The sequence below is a fragment of the Nicotiana tabacum genome, chromosome 7, assembly GCF_000715075.1.
Source record: "Nicotiana tabacum cultivar K326 chromosome 7, ASM71507v2, whole genome shotgun sequence".
NCBI lineage: Eukaryota > Viridiplantae > Streptophyta > Magnoliopsida > Solanales > Solanaceae > Nicotiana > Nicotiana tabacum.
Genome location: NC_134086.1, coordinates 138,066,284 through 138,082,848, shown reverse-complemented (window position 1 = coordinate 138,082,848; position 16,565 = coordinate 138,066,284). Strand labels below are relative to the sequence as shown.

General features: G+C 36.6%; 1 protein-coding gene across 4 annotated transcripts; it reads left to right on the top strand.

Annotated features, from left to right (window-relative positions):
- Positions 1–5,404: 5,404 nt before the first annotated feature.
- LOC107759972 (cysteine synthase) lies at positions 5,405–10,568 on the top strand. 4 transcript variants are annotated; one of them, XM_075217704.1, is made up of 12 exons: positions 5,405–5,549; positions 5,692–5,735; positions 6,770–6,826; positions 6,914–7,023; positions 7,154–7,211; positions 7,505–7,768; positions 7,838–7,975; positions 8,122–8,173; positions 8,756–8,835; positions 9,265–9,328; positions 9,448–9,524; positions 10,262–10,568. In XM_075217704.1, the coding sequence occupies exons 3-12, from the start codon at positions 6,788–6,790 to the stop codon at positions 10,349–10,351; spliced, it is 972 nt and encodes a 323-aa protein (XP_075073805.1). In that variant the 5' UTR covers positions 5,405–5,549; positions 5,692–5,735; positions 6,770–6,787; the 3' UTR covers positions 10,352–10,568. The 4 variants fall into 4 exon arrangements, with proteins under 4 accessions (XP_075073805.1, XP_075073804.1, XP_075073806.1 ...); XM_075217703.1 differs by lacking the exon at positions 5,405–5,549 and adding an exon at positions 5,570–5,594; XM_075217705.1 differs by lacking the exons at positions 5,405–5,549; positions 5,692–5,735 and adding an exon at positions 5,741–5,864.
- Positions 10,569–16,565: the final 5,997 nt, after the last annotated feature.

Genomic DNA, 16,565 nt, shown 5'->3' with positions numbered 1-16,565 from the left:
ATGTATCCTTCTTCCTTGAACTGTAGGTTCTTTCTTTTTCTATTTTTCCATATATTCCTTTTCCTGCAAGAATTGTTAGAAAAGTGCGAGAATAGGATATAAATTGGTCAAGTTTTATATCTAAAATATTATATTTTTTATTAAAATATAAGAATAATTTATATCCATTACAAGACTACCAAATAAACTTGTGCAGTTAAATCATATACAGCGAAAAATAAAAGCAGATATTCACAGTTAAAGATGGGGAGGGGAAAACATGCTACGGGAAGTATCAGATAACAACAAAGTACCAAAGAGGAATGTAAAGAAACCATAATTTAATTGCCAACAATAATGAGAAAAACAAACACAACATTACTTTCATTTCTTTCTTGTTGCAGGCGTGCAACCCGATCCCATTTCATATATCTCATTGCAGGCGTGCAACCCGCTCCCATTTCATACATCTCGTTGCAGGCGTGCAACCCGCTCCCATTTCATACATCTCGTTGCAGGCGTGCAACCCGCTCCCATTTCATATATTTCGTTGCAGGCGTGCAACCCGCTCCCATTTCATATATTTCGTTGCAGGCGTGCAACGCGCTCCCATGCTATATGTCTCGTTGCAGGCGTGTAATCCGCTCCCATTTCATATATTTCCGTGGCGGCGTGCCACCCGATCCCATCTACAAATCAACATCAATCACATAAAATCCCGGCAAGGGAACAAGAGTATAACAACAACATCCTGGCAAGGAAAATAATATCGTAAACAATAACATCCCGGCAATGGAGACAATGTCATAACAATAACATCCCGGCAAGGGAGACAATATCATAAACAATAACATCCGGCAAGGGAACCAACAATGATAATCAACATATTAAACATGAATAAATCTCAACGGAGTCACAACAATTACAACACTAGACCCACCGGCATGCTTGACACCAATGTATAGATACTCGTCACCATGCCTATACGTCGTACTCCACAATTAACGCATAGCAAATAAGACACAACTTCTAATTCCTCAAGCTAAGGTTAGACCAAACACTTACCTCGATACCACAAACACAATTCAAGCCTCAACTATCGCTTTACCTCTCGTTTCCACCGCCAATTCGCTTGTATCTAGCCATAAGTTACTTAATTATATCAATAAATGCTAAATGAATCAGATCTAATACATGAAAATAAGTTTTTCAATATTTTCCCCCAAAAGTCAAAAATTGACCCCGGACCCACATGGTCAAAACCCCATATTCGAACCAAAACCCGATTACCCATTCACCCACGAACCCAAAATATATAATTTATTTTGAAATCGGACCTCAAATCGAGATTCAAATCCTCAAAAATTGAAAAAACCTAGGTTCTACCCAAAATACCAAATTTCCCCTATGAAAACTCTTGATTTTGGGTTGAAATCATGCGAAAAGATGTTAAAGATCGAAGAAAACGAGTTAGAAATGACTTACAATAGATTTGGAGAAGAATTTTTCTTTGGAAAATCGCCCAAGAGAGTTTATGTTTTGAAAGAATTTGAAAAATGAAATATTTTCGGCTAAGTTATGAATTTGCAGGTCGCAGATGTCACAATTGTGACCAGGGTTCGCAATTGCGAACCCCTTCAAAACCGGTTGACTTCGCAAATACGAAGATTTTGTCGCATTTGCAACCATGTGCAATTCCGGTCACCTTCGCATTTGCGAAGGACCCTTTGTAAATGCGATATCGCATTTGCGATACAAACGTCGCACTTGCGACCAAAGCAGCCCAGGTCGACTTTCGCATTTGCGAAGCCTGCATACCTGCAACATAACATCAATTTTCTAAGTCCAAATTTCACTCCGTGGCCTATCCAAAAACATGCACGCAAGTCCAAAAACATCATACGAACTTGCTCGTGCGATCAAACCATCAAAACAACATCAATAACTATGAATTTAGCATCAAAATCAAAGAAAATCTCAAGAACTTTCAAAGTTTTAAATTTTACAACTAAGGTTCCGAATCACGTCATATGACCTCTGTTACTTACCAAATTTTATAGGCTCAACTTAAATCACATATAAGACATGTACCGGGCTCCGGAACCAAAATACGGGTCCAATACCATCAATTTTAAACATATTTCATTTCCAAAAACTCATATATATTCCCGAAAATAATTTTCTTTAAAAATTCCTTTCTCGGGCTTGGGGCCTCGGAATTCGATTCCGGGCATACGCCAAAGTCCCATATTTTCCTACGGACCCTCCGGGACCATCAAATCATGGGTCCGGGTCCGTTTACCCAAAATGTAGACAGAAGTCAACCTAAATTTATTTTAAAAGCAAAATTCACCATTTTTCACAGATTTTCACATAATGGCTTTCCAGATATACGTCCGGACTGTGCACGCACATCGAGATGAGACAAAAAGGAGGTTTTAAGGCCCCAAAACACAAAATTTAATTCTAAAACAAGTGAAAAGGTCATCACAATGATATAACTTTATTATTTAATCTGTTGGTCTCTTTGTAAATTCACTAATATGTCGGGCGAAGCGCGGGTGATTCTACTAGTTAAATAAATACGCGAAAGGAAAATCTATCCTCTTATTAGAATCACCACACCGTTTATTGAATTGTTTGTAGTTTCCTCCCGCCATTTATAATTTATGATTAGTCAAAGAGGACTTAGGATTACTCTGAATAAAGTAGTTTTGCATTAAAAAGGAATGAGTTACCACTTCAATATATTAATATATTGACATTTGCACATGCATAATACGTAATTGCTTGCGTTTGCTGCATATTTTTCTATATTTTTATTTTATATGTTCGTTATTTTCTTACCGTATTTAGTTTTTCTATATTTTGAAGGAAAGAGTAATATATTTATCATAATTGGGTTTTTCTGTAGAAAAAAATTATAAATCTCACATATTTGGCTAATCTCTATTCCTGTTTGCGTCTCTTTTTGGTACGTCACATTAACTGAATTACGCTAAATGTTTGTATTTCTTTTTCGTATATTTCTCTTTTATTCTGATTTATCACTGTTCAAGATTTATTTTGCTAATTTCTGCATGACACTTGATTATTTCGATCTTAACATAACTGAACTTCTTTTTATGGTTTTTTTTTTTTGTCGAATCAAAAGATTATAAACCTAACAAACGTGAAAGCATCCACGAGGTTCTGTTTTCTTCCCCATAACCACATAATAATAATAATAATAATAATAATAATAATAATAATAATAATAATAATAATAATAATAAATGACAATTCCTTTAGAATATAGTTTGTATTCTAAATGAATTGAATAATGAATGAAAAAAAATAAGTTATTTCTTAATCCATTTCAAAATAAAAGCTACACATTTAGAAGTACCATAAGTCATTATTATTTGTAATTACATCTAAATCTAAGTGACAAAAACGTAATTAAGAAAAAAATTTATTTAACTCCCAAATAGTAAAAGTATCATATAAAATGATACCTAGGGATTAAATGTTCGAAAAGTCTAATTCTACTTTTTTTAATAAAACAAGTGGATTTTATTCTTGCCAAAGGATGCAAGTTAGATGTAGATGATAATAGTAATACTAGGGGTTTGTGTAATGACACATTATCTAGTAGTTGTGTATTACTCCCTTCGGTTCAAAATAAGTGATTTTTTGGCCTTTTTCTTGTGGTCCAAAATAAGTGATTTTTCCAGATTTCAAGAATGAATTAATTATTTTTTTCCTATATTGTCCTTGGAGTAAACAGTGTTGGAATATGTGTTAAGAGTGTTTATGTGAGATAGTAAAGGTTAATATGGTCAATTCTATTGCTAATTAATGCTAAAAGGCGGATTTCTTAATCTGTGTGAAAACATCCAAAAAATCACTTATTTTGGACCGGAGAAAGTATCTAATAGAGTGTATTCTAGTAGGATGCAGTCTATGCATCAACTCTCTGTATGCTTAATTTAATTGCAATATATGTTTATCTTTTGAACAAAATTTTTTTGTTGTTGTTTGTTACCCGCCATTTTTATTTATGATACGATGTTAGTCAAAGTCTCAAAGAGGACTCATTCAATTGAAAATTGAATAAACTATATACTGAGCCCTCTCCACTTTAAAATATGAGTATATTTTGGACAACTTGCACATTACATAATACAATAACAACAACAACAATCCAGTATAATCTCACAAGTGGGGTTTGGGGAGGGTAATATGTACGCAGACCTTACCCTTACCCCGAAGGGTAGAGAGACTGTTTCCAGAAGACCCTCGGCTCAAAAGCAACAGAAGCCGATATATTAGTACCATAAAAATGCATAATAAAAATGCATAATAAAATAACAGCAATACAATAGATATGAAATACAGAATACGAAATACGAAAAAGATGGCTGGTATAGTAAAACTAGCAGGTAAAGCCCTGCATCAATAGACGACCAATGACATTCTTAGTCCAACTCTTAACTGGCTACTCTCACTCTATTGTGCTATAGAAATATTCACAACTCTCCCCTAACCTACAACCTTAATACTCGACCTCCATAATTCCCTGTCAAGGGCCATGTCCTCAGTAATCCTAAGTCGCGCCATGTCCTGTCTGATCACCTCTCCCCAATACATCTTAGGTCGTCCTCTACCTCTCTGCATGCCCACTACAGCCAGTCGCTCACACCTCCTCACCGGTGCATCAGTGCTACTCCTCTGAATGTGCCCGAACCATCTGAGTCTTGCTTCCCGCATTTTGTCCTCCATGGGGGCCACACACACCTTCTCTCGAATATCTTCATTCCTAATCTTATCCATTCTTGTATGCCCGCACATCCACCTCAACATCCTCATCTCTGCTACTTTCATCTTCTGGATGTGTGAGTTCTTTACCGGCCAACATTCAGTTCCATATAACATGGCAGACCTAACCACTGCTCTATAAAACTTACCTTTTAGTAACGGTGGCACTTTCTCGTCACACAAGACTCCCGACGCTAACCTCCACTTCATCCACCCCACCCCTATACGATGTGTGACATCCTCGTCAATCTCCCCGAGATAACCGATCTAAGGTACTTGAAACTACCCCTCTTGGGAATGACTTGAGAGTCAAGCCTCACTTCAACTCCCGCTTCCGTCGGCTCAACTCCAAATTTGCACTCGAGTTATTCCGTCTTCGTCTTGCTCAACTTGAAACCTTTAGACTCAAGAGCATGTCTCCAAATCTCTAGTCTCTCGTTGACGCCGCCTCGTGTCTCGTCAATTAGAATAATGTCATCAGAAAATAGCATGCACCATGACACCTCCCCTTGAATATGATGAGTCAGTGCATCCATCACCAGGGCAAATAGGAATGGGCTGAGCGCAGACCCTTGGTGCAACCCCGTAGTAACTGGAAAATGTTCAGAGTCACCTCCTACTGTCCTAACCCGAGTCTTAGCTCCATCATACATGTCTTTAATCACCCTAATATAGTCAATCGGGACCCCTTTATCCTCTAAGCAGCTCCATAAGACCTCCCTAGGAACCCTATCGTACGCTTTCTCCAGATCAATAAACACCATGTGAAGGTCCTTCTTCCTATCCCTATACTGTTCCACCAACCTCCTAATCAGGTGGATAGCTTTTGTGGTAGATCGCCCCGGCATGCACATTACATAATAATGTATTAATACACCCATTTTGGTCTTTTGTTCATATGTGTTTTTGCAGAATCTCAAGATAAGGAAGCTAGCTTACTTCAAAGCATCCACAAGGTAATGTTTTTTCTCCCCATAACCACAAAATTAAAGAACCAAATTGGGTTCTTGAATTATTTCTTAACTTTCTAAATTTCTGCTTAACTAGTTGAATTCTTCAGAAAAGGCCCTGCTTTATTGGTTTATGTAAGTGGGTGTCTGCTAATTCAGTTCCATTCCAAGTCATTTCTTTGCTGTTTTCTTTTTATAACTTCAAATTACTTTGGGGTTTTCATTTTTGGCCGTTTTCAGCTCCTAATGTAATTTATCTTAATTTTATGCTAATTCTTGTGGAAAATATCTGGGTTCCTCCTCAGTTGCATGCTACCTTAGTTGCATTTGATGTTAATTTTATGTTAGCTGATATTTAGTATCACGTTTTGTTCATAATATTCATTTGTTGTTATCAGTCTTGAGGAGTTTATGGTTTTCATTTCAATTAACAGAACTAATTGTGTCCTTCGTTGTAATGGGTTGTATTCTACTCTGATATATCATTTGGTCTCCACAAAAGTTAATTCATGGCATTTGATTTCGAGTAAACATTTGTGATTTCTCGTCTGTTGTCAAAGTTACTTGCCATTTGTGTCCAGGGGCGGATTTAGGTTATGCCCCTGCGCTTCCCCGGAAAATTTTACAAAATTCGCGTAGGTGCAATATGGAAAAATAATAATTTTACGTATATTTATTTTAAAGTGACACCACATTATGTTAAGTACTTAGTGGTTCACTGGTCAAGCCCTACATTTTGTTAAATGTCAAGGGATAACCTTAACATGTACATATGTTTATGTGTAAGCTTTTAAATAATACCTTACTTTTTAATACTCTCAAGAAACCAATCGGTACTAAATATTTTGACGCTTCAGGAAATCATACTTAAGTATATAAATGAATTTAGAATATAATTTTGAAAAAACTGTTTGACTTGTCAGATCTCTCATCATCTACGTCAACTTCGGTGGGTCATCGACCATTATAAGTTGTTCTCTTCTTCCTATCTTTAACTGTGTGTAGCTCTTACCTTAGCTAGCTCTTGTTTCTCGTTGCAGCAAGTCAAGCCAGAAAATATGGAAGAGAAGAGTGATATTGCGAAGGATGTCACAGAAGTAGTTCCCTTTCTGAGATTTTTCTTGGTACTCTCTACATCTTTTTTTAAGTATCGAATCATCTCATTTTTTTGTCTCGCGATGTAGCTTATTGGAAACACCCCTATGGTATATCTCAACAAAATCGTGGAAGGTTGTGTTGCCCAAATTGCAGCCAAGTTGGAGTCAATGGAACCGTGCTCAAGTGTCAAAGACAGGTTATCTTTCAACCGCCTGATCCAGTTTCTTCTTAGGAACTTATCTTTCTTCCTGTTTCTAGTGTGTACATTGTTCTTATCTGAATTTGAAAAATCTACAGAAATTTTCACCTCAGTTACTGATATGTAGGATGGCATACAGTATGATCAAAGACGCAGAAGATAAGGGCCTGATTACTCCTGGAAAGGTTGGTGAAATTCGTGTTAGAATACCTATTAGGAGGAAATAGTAACAGCTTGAAGAGTTTTTATATGATTCCCAAATACTTCTTCACAAAAACTGATGTGATGATTAAAATAGGCTCAACGTAATTTTTCATGTATGCCCATTTCTCTTAATACAAGGTTATTCAAATTCCTGTCTTAAGAGAGATGGAAACTTTTACTTCTGATTCCCTGTGCTTTTAAAGATTATTTGCCTGTAAGGCTGAACTTAATGACTTCCTTGTTTTTTCAAATGTTGAAATAATGGCGGCTGAAGACAGTCCTCCTTGAGGTAACCAGTGGTAATACCGGCATTGGTCTTGCATTTATTGCCGCAGCTCGTGGCTACAAACTCGTGACAGTGATGCCAGCATCATACAGTCTCGAGAGAAGGATTGTTCTTAAGGCTTTGGGTTCTGAGTTATACATCACAGATCCAGCCAAAGGTATAGATGGTGTGCTTCAGAAGGCTGAAGAAATACTAGATAGGACGCCAAACTGTCATTTCTTTCGTCAGTTTGAGAATCCTGCCAATCCAAAGGTATCTCCTTTACAGATAACTTGTTCATTTGTTATAGAAACATCATGCTTATCAAGCATCCATGTTTAGATCCATTATGAAACAACTGGACCAGAAATATGGAAAGGCACAGGAGGGAAAGTTGATATTTTTATTGCCGGGATTGGAACTGGAGGCACAGTGACGGGAGCTGGAAGGTTCCTTAAGGAGAAGAATCCAGAAATAAAGGTTAGGTTTTTTGTGAGTGGAGCGATGGAAAACAAAAGTGGTATCGAGAGGGTTGACAAAAGAGGGAGGAAAAGTGGTAATGTTCTTTTTCCTTTTTGTCTTGATTTCTCATTTTCTTTCCTTCCTTTGTCTTGCGTGCAAACCAGGTATATGGTATAGAACCAGCCGAAAATGCAGTTCTAAATGGAGGACAAAAAGGTCAGTCAATTGTCTTGCTCATACGAGTTGTCGCATCAAATTGATTGGAGCTGTGCTATAATTTTCATAATTGCAGATACTAGTTGAGGAATTGAGCACAAAATCTCTTTGTTCTTTCTTAAAGATGCATCTTTCCGTGAACACGAAACACTAGCACATCTCACTATCTCCTGATAAAGATACCTTATATCATATTTGTACTATTTTACTTAAGTATAATTTTTACACCAAACGCTACCTCATTCACGTCGTTTGAATATTTGCACTACCCTCTTATATTTATTATCTAGGTATCTCCGGCATGCACTGTATTCTGGCACTAATTGGACTATTCCTCTGCTTAATAAAGCTATTTTGTTAAGGACCAAGTACTGCATATTTTCATCCAAACTTTTCTGCTGCGAAAAGTTTCCCTCTTTCTGTGTCTTCCAGAATATCCAGCTAAATATAGAAAGTCATTAGTTTAGTTCTATACCCTCATTGAATAAACTGCTTTGCATTGCAGTCTGTATTCATCTCTACTTCTGTGAATTATTATTTGTCATAGACTGATCCGTGTAATTAAATGTGTTATCGTTAAAGGGCCACATAAAATCCAAGGAATTGGTGCTGGTTTTGTCCCAGCCGTTCTTGATCTCAGCATCCTGGATGAAGTTCTTCAAGTAAGGCGGTAAACCATATAAATAGCAATCCAATTTTATAAACATTTAAATTTCTGCTCAATGTGTACAAGATTATTCTATCAAGCCTCTGTATCTTACAGATAACTCTGTAATCAGATGATGAATCTGCTATGATCCGACTGACAATATCAATTTGGTTGAACTAAAACTAATGCATTTGCGACTCACATAAGCATAGATATAATGTATGGGAACATAAGCCAGATATATATTTAGGATAAAGTATTTCGCGAATTTTCAATATAAAAAGTTTCCAGCTAGCTCTATCTCTGAAAAATATCCATTCTCTAAAAAAAAGGGCAGCCCAGTCACAAAGCATCCCGCCAAAGTAAATTCGTTTGGCTTCCACCGGGGTTACTTGCTATAGTTCCTGGTATGATGACAGCTACTGCTTTTATTTGTATTCAGGTATCTAGTGATGAAGCTATTGAAATGACAAAGCTTCTTGCATTAAAAGAAGGTTTGCTGGTAGGTTCACCAGTCCATAAGGATCCTTCTGAGTCCACACATTGTCCTTTGTTTCATTTACCATGTGCATTCTGATATGATCACAACTATACTTCAGTTTCCTCCTGGAATATTTTCAGGTAGGAATATCCTCGGGGGCTGCAGCTGCTGCAGCGATAAAAGTAGCAAAAAAGCCAGAAAACGCTGGGAAACTCATTACGGTAAGTTGGATCTATTTCAGTAAGCTGATATCACTCTTTCTGTGTTTCCTTGAAACTTCTCACTGTCTAATTATTCATTTAATGGGATGAATGTGTATTAGTTGGTTCTGTTTTCTTTTCTTTTCCGTTTTTCCTCTCTTTCCTATACAGTTATTCATTCATGGACTGTTCTACTCTAAGCAGGAGTATTTTACTTTGTACTCCCTCTGGTTCATTCCATATGCGACGTAGTACTCGGCATGAAGGTTAATGCTGGAATTTTCTAGTAATTGTTCCGCTATCCTTAATTAAAAAAAAAGGAGAGTAACTTTTACCTGTTGGATAGGAGTATGATCTATACCTAGGAAAAATCTATTTTAGCTGAACTAGAATGCTTGAAAATTGAATAGACACCTCTTATAGAAGAAAGAAGCAGCTGAATATTTTAACACGAAGAAGATGATAGGAAGTCATATTGTATGCTTAGATACATGTTGCTGTAAACATTTACTAGATAAGAATGGGTAAGTATTATTTTTTACTGTCATACGAATCTGTGCTTAAGCATTATTCAGGCTCTTCTTATATATGATGGAATTTTTAGAATCCGCATCCGAGTTTGCAAAACAGAGGCCAACCGGTGATACTAACTTGATCTGACTTCAAATTCCCGTATATGACATGTGCCACTAGAAGCATGGAAACGCATCATACAAAGGTGCTTGCAGCTAAGCATTGTATTTTAATTCTATATGCAGGTTATCTTCCCTAGTTTTGGGGAGCGTTATCTCTCCACCGTGCTGTTTGATTCTATCCGAGAAGAGGTGGCTAACATGACGTTTGAGTAACTTTATGCTTCTTTGGACTTGAGTGATAGGGAACTGAAGGAAGTTACATGTTGTAACTAGTGGTTAAATAGAAAATACAACTAAGGGTTTCCTCCTAAGTAGGTGAACTATTGTTCACAAATACAAATTGTCTTACCATGCGAAAGGTATAAAGAATAACTATTTCTTCGTGTACGGCTATCAACCTCTCTTGAGCTATACAGTTGGTTTGTTCTGAGTTCCTTGGTTCGCCCTTCCAGGCGTGGCTCCAGTCTCTATGGGCTCAGCAGTAGCTCTTGGGCTGGGCAACCAGCTGAGGCTATTCCTGAGGCTGGACTTCATCAATCATCAGTCTAAGCTTTGCTTGTCTTCTTTGTAATTTACATGACAATTACTACTCCTTTTAACCTCTTGTTTTTGCTTTCAGTTACATTTCCCCCTCAAGCTATCTTTTGCGGGTATTTAACTTCCTTAGTTTTTGAAAATCTACCAGCTTAACATTACAAATTCTTTAACGGAACATAAATTTGCAACATTGCTTATTGGAACTATGTAACAGATTAAGGTGTTAGAATATACTATAAGTCATGCGTATTGTTATAGTATTCTTTATGAACAATTATTTATTTACTTGTTTAAATTCAATAAAGTTTCATTTTAAATAGATCATGTGTTGGTTTGTGCGTCCATTGCTTACATAGTAGATGATTTAGTGTATAGAGTTTAGCTTATATACGGAAGATTAAATCATCGGTTCTTGTAAGACATAAAAGTTAATGTTCACAATCTAATGATGGAATTGGACAAATCATCGGAATGATTGTAGCACAAGATTAAATATAATTTATCTTGATTATGGGAATGGTTTAATTCCAACTTCTTGTGCTAGTACATTTTGTATGTATTGAACGGATCAAGTAGAGATGAGTATTTTATACTGACTTTATAAAATAATTTCTCTAGTCCATTTAATGTACTTATACTCTTAATCCTGATATAATTATTATTATATGTGTATGTCACTTGTTGTTTTGATTTATTAAAAGGCGAGATTCTTTCGCGAGTCAATAAGCCTGGTAAATTGGATAACAATGATATACATTGGCGAAGTAATAATTAGTTGATGGAATCCAAGTCTCGATTTTGAGATTGATGATACTCCTTTATGAAAGCTTATAAGTTTTCATGTGTAAACCCGGCCGGTGATTTTGTATCCGACACATGAAATAAGTTAAGTGTAAGTCTAAAGGAAGTAATCAATAAATTAAATAGTCAGTAATTTAATTTGATTGATTAGTATCTGAATCTTAACATGGGGAGTTAAATAAGGTTTTATGGAAGAATTTCGAAATTGAACTAAGTAGTGCAATTACGAATTTTTAGTGGAATAATTCGTAATTTATTATGATGGAAATTAGTTTCAGAATTTCGAAATTAATATCATAATAGGAAGCCTTGTTAATTAAATTCTGTGGTCCCTACTATGCCTAAATAATAGAAAATAGTGGAAACTGTTACTTAGTGGGAAAGAAAACGTGGAAACCGTCCCTTAGTGGGAGAAAGAAACCTAACAGGTTTTGAAAACGGTTTTGACCTAAAAAAACGCAGCTATATATATGGATATAAGGGCTGGACGTTTTTTACATGATTCTGACTGCGGTTTCTACTAGAATTTTGCCCACCCAAAATTCTCTATTTTCGGTTATTGTTTGGGTAACACAGTAGAAGACTGTGGAAATCTGCTAGTGTGTTTTCAACTGAGGAACTGGAGAACGACATAGATTTGTTGTGTTTACGCTTCAAGAGGTAATCCTAAAATCTCTATACATGCTAGTTGTTTAGATTACACGTGAATAAGATTTTGTTATTGCTTCCGCTGTGGTATATATTCCAACAATTGGTATCAGAGCTTACTCACATCTAATTAAATAATTAGGATAAACCATAAGGATTAATATCATGTTCTATATGCAAGTTTTGAATTACATGCAAAGTTTGTTTTTTCTGAAAACCTGCACTGTTTTTTGGTGTGATTATCTGTTATGGGTTGTGTTGATTATTCTGAAAACTTGATGTATCCTTTTAATATTGGTGATGTTGAGTTAGAATAATCTGAAAATTGAATTTTATCATGTAAAACGGAAAAACACGTTTTGCTGAATTAGGGCAGAAAATCGGAGGTCAAAAAGTTGACGGACTCCGATTGACCTGAAACTTGGCAGGTCCATGCGAAACGGCCTAGTGAGCAATACTCATGGATTTTATCATGATTGAAGTCATTTTTTGGGCGTTCGGGGTCGTTTAGATGGTGTTTTTGCTGTTTTCCTAAAATTCTGAATTTTTTTTTAGTTGTTTTTAATTCCAGTAATTGTGGGGATCAATTCCCTTGGTCCCCGGGCTTAAAAAATAGTGATATAATGTTTTTACACGTTGACGTAGGTCTTCTTCCATATCGGATAAAAATATTATGAATAATCACTATGTTATACTAGTCATTGATTATTTGTATTTACTCTCCATCTGAGTATGCATGTTGGTTCAATGGGACTAATATATGTTGAATGTTGATATTCACTTGGCTTAAATTAACAGTTTACTCTCCATCTGAGTATGACATGTTTAAGTTTATGGAGTGAAAATCTGTCATTATATATGTATATTGCAAGAATAGCTTCTTTCCCATCGAAATTTGTTGTTCAAGGTGCATATATTGTATATATATAATGTGTTTTGAATTTTAATGTTCATAATACAAACTGATTTGATTTATTTAAATATTTAATGTCTCCCAGATTAACAATAACTGCTTTTAATCCCTTTACTGCCATTCTTACCCAAAACAAACTTGATGGTCCAAATTATGTTGATTGGAAACGAAATTTGGATATTGTTCTAATTGCTAAAGAGTACAAATTTGTGCTCGATGAGGTGTGTCCAGAAAAACCTGGAGATGATGCCACAGATGATGAACAGAAGGCTTACCAGAAATGGATTAAGGCTGATGAGATGGCGCGGTGTTACATTTTGGCATCCATGTCGAATGTTCTGCAACATCAGCATCAGTCGATGGAGTCTGCTTATGACATTCTGGAAAATCTCAAAGAAATGTTCGGAGATCAGAATCGTGCGGCTAAGCAGACTGCCATGAAAGCCCTTCTGAATACCAAAATGGTTGAAGGTTCATCGGTCAGGGACCATGTTCTGAAGATGATGAGTCTTCTGAATGAACTGGAGGTCCTTGGAGCTAACATTGATAAGGACACGCAGGTTGAAATGATCCTGCAGACTTTGCCTGACAGTTTTCAGCAATTTCGCATGAACTATAACATGAACAAAATGGATTTGTCCCTTGCGAAATTGTTGAATGAGCTGCAGTCGGCAGAGACTATTATCAAGTCCCAAGCTCCTCCTGTGGCATTGAATTTTGAGGCAGGTTCTTCTTCTAAGCCGAGAGGCGGGCAGAAAAAGAAAAAGGCTCAAAAACCCTCTGTTGGTGGCGCGACTGCTGGTGTGAAAAAGGCTAAGGGCAAGTGTTATCACTGCAAGCAGCCCGGGCATCATAAGAAGCAGTGTCCAACTTATCTGGCCAAGCTGAAAAATAAACCAGGTGATTTACATCTACTTGTCGTTGAAACATTTTTAGCGGTTGTTTCTACCATGTCATGGTGTGTAGATTCGGGAGCCACTAATCATATCTGCACTTATTTGCAGGGGTTTCAGGTAACGCGTCGACTAAGTAAAGGAGAAATCAATGTTTATCAAGCAGACAGTTCAGCAGCCCCAACTTTAGCATTAGGAAATATTAGTATTTCGTTTGGTAGTGGTAGAGTTTTAGTTTTAAAAGACACATTATATGTACCTTCCGTTAGAAGGAATTTAATTTCGGTTTCTAGCGCTATGAGAGATGGTTATGATTTTAATTGTCATGACGTTGATAAATGTGTTATTACTCATAATAAGCGTTATCTCTCTTTGGCTACATTGATTAATGGTCTTTTTGTTGTTGACTCTATTCCTAAACCATTACCACCTAAAGAATTGAATAATGTTGATTTACCAAGGAAGAGAAAACGTTCTTCTGAATTGAGTGAAACATATTTATGGCACTTGTGTTTGGTTCATATAAATCTGAACAGAATTTCCAGGTTGGTCAAGGATGGACCTTTAAGTTCATTGAAAGTGGAGGCACTACCAACTTGTGAATCTTGTTTAGAAGGGAAAATGACAAAACGAAATTTCCCCTCAAAAGGAAATCGGGCAAGTGATAAATTAGAATTAGTTCATTCTGATTTGTGTGGTCCAATGAATGTCCAAGCAAGAGTTGGTTTTGAGTATTTTGTGACTTTCACAGAAGATTACTCAAAATATGAATATATTTATTTGTTGCGTCGAAAGTCTGAATGTTTTGAAAAGTTCAAAGAATTCAAGACTGATACTGAAAAACGACATAATAAACATATCAAGACACTACGATCTGATCGTGGTGGGGAGTACCTCTCTACGGACTTCATTGGTTATTTATCAGAATGTGGAATTACATCTCAATTATATGCACCTGGAACTCCACAACAAAATGGTGTAGCTGAAAGAAGAAATGGGACTCTTATGGAAATGGTTAGATCAATGATGAGTTATTCCGATTTGCCTTCGTCTTTTTGGGGACATGCCTTAGAAACGGCGAATTATGTTCTGAACTTAGTTCCTTCAAAGTCAGTACCCTTGACCCCTACAAAATTGTGGACTGGGCGCAAGCCTAATCTGCGGCATATTCGAGTTTGGGGTTGTCCGGCACATGTGCTAAAGGGGAAAACGGATAAATTGGAGGCAAGAACGGATGTATGCGTGTTTATATGTTATCCAAAAGGGACGAAAGGTGGTTTATTCTATTGTCCTAAAGAGAAAAAGGTAATTGTTAACACAAATGCCAAGTTTCTAGAGGAGGACTATTTGATGAACCATGTTCCTAGAAGTAAACTCGTTTTACAGGAACTTAGCAAAGGAATGGAAACTCAGTCATCTGAAAATCAAAACGACCATATCCAAACCCCGGAAGTCGATTTTGACATACCATTGCACTTTAGTAGTGGGAGAAATGTCAATAGACTTAATGTACCACAAGAACAAGTGCTCGCAGTCATACTACCACAAAGTAGTGGGAGTCATATTGAGCAGACTGCACAACAGGAAGAAGTCGTTGATATCCCTGTGAATAGCATGGAGACTCAGGTTCCTGATGATGTTGTGGTTCAACCACAAAATCAACGTGATGTAGTTGCAACTGATGTAGTGCGTAGTCGTAGTGGGAGAGAAATAAGACAGCCAGTTCGTTACACGCTCTTGGGAGAATCATATGATAGGATCCCTGAGGAGCCTACCTCCGAACCTGTCAATTACGACCAAACACTACATGATAAGGATGCCGATAAGTGGGTTGCTGCTATGAAATCAGAGATGTAGTCTATGTACTCTAATCAGGTTTGGGATCTTGTAGAACCAACTGATGGGGTTAAACCCATTGGATGCAAATGGATCTATAAGAAAAAGAGAGGTGTAGACGGAAAAGTACAAACTTTTAAAGCAAGGCTTGTAGCGAAAGGGTTTACTCAGAAAGACGGGATTGACTATGAGGAAACCTTCTCGCCGGTAGCCATGCTTAAGTATATAAGGATTCTCTTATCCATTGTTGCTCATTATGATTATGAGATTTGGCAAATGGATGTCAAGACAACTTTCCTTAATGGAAGTCTTGATGAGTGCATCTATATGATGCAACCAGACGGTTTTATGGAAAGTGGCAAAGAGCACATGTTGTGTAAGCTTAAAAGGTCCATTTATGGACTAAAACAGGCATCTAGGGCATGGAACACTTGTTTTGATAAGGCGATTAAAACTTTTGGTTTAGAATATACTATAAGCCATGCGTATTGTTATAGTATTCTTTATGAACAATTATTTATTTACTTGTTTAAATTCAATAAAGTTTCATTTTAAATAGATCATGTGTTGGTTTGTGCGTCCATTGCTTACATAGTAGATGATTTAGTGTATAGAGTTTAGCTTATATACGGAAGATTAAATCATCGGTTCTTGTAAGACATAAAAGTTAATGTTCACAATCTAATGATGGAATTGGACAAATCATCGGAATGATTGTAGCACAAGATTAAATATAATTTATCTTGATTATGGGAATGGTTTAATTCCAACTTCTTGTGCTAGTACATTTTGTATGTAT

Coding starts and splice junctions, on each gene's coding strand:
- LOC107759972 (XM_075217704.1), top strand. CDS start 6,788: ATGGAAGAGAAGAGTGATATTGCGAAGGATGTCACAGAA. Junction 7,976..8,121: donor AGAAGAATCCAGAAATAAAG/GTTAGGTTTTTT, acceptor CGTGCAAACCAG/GTATATGGTATAGAACCAGC. Junction 8,174..8,755: donor TCTAAATGGAGGACAAAAAG/GTCAGTCAATTG, acceptor TTATCGTTAAAG/GGCCACATAAAATCCAAGGA.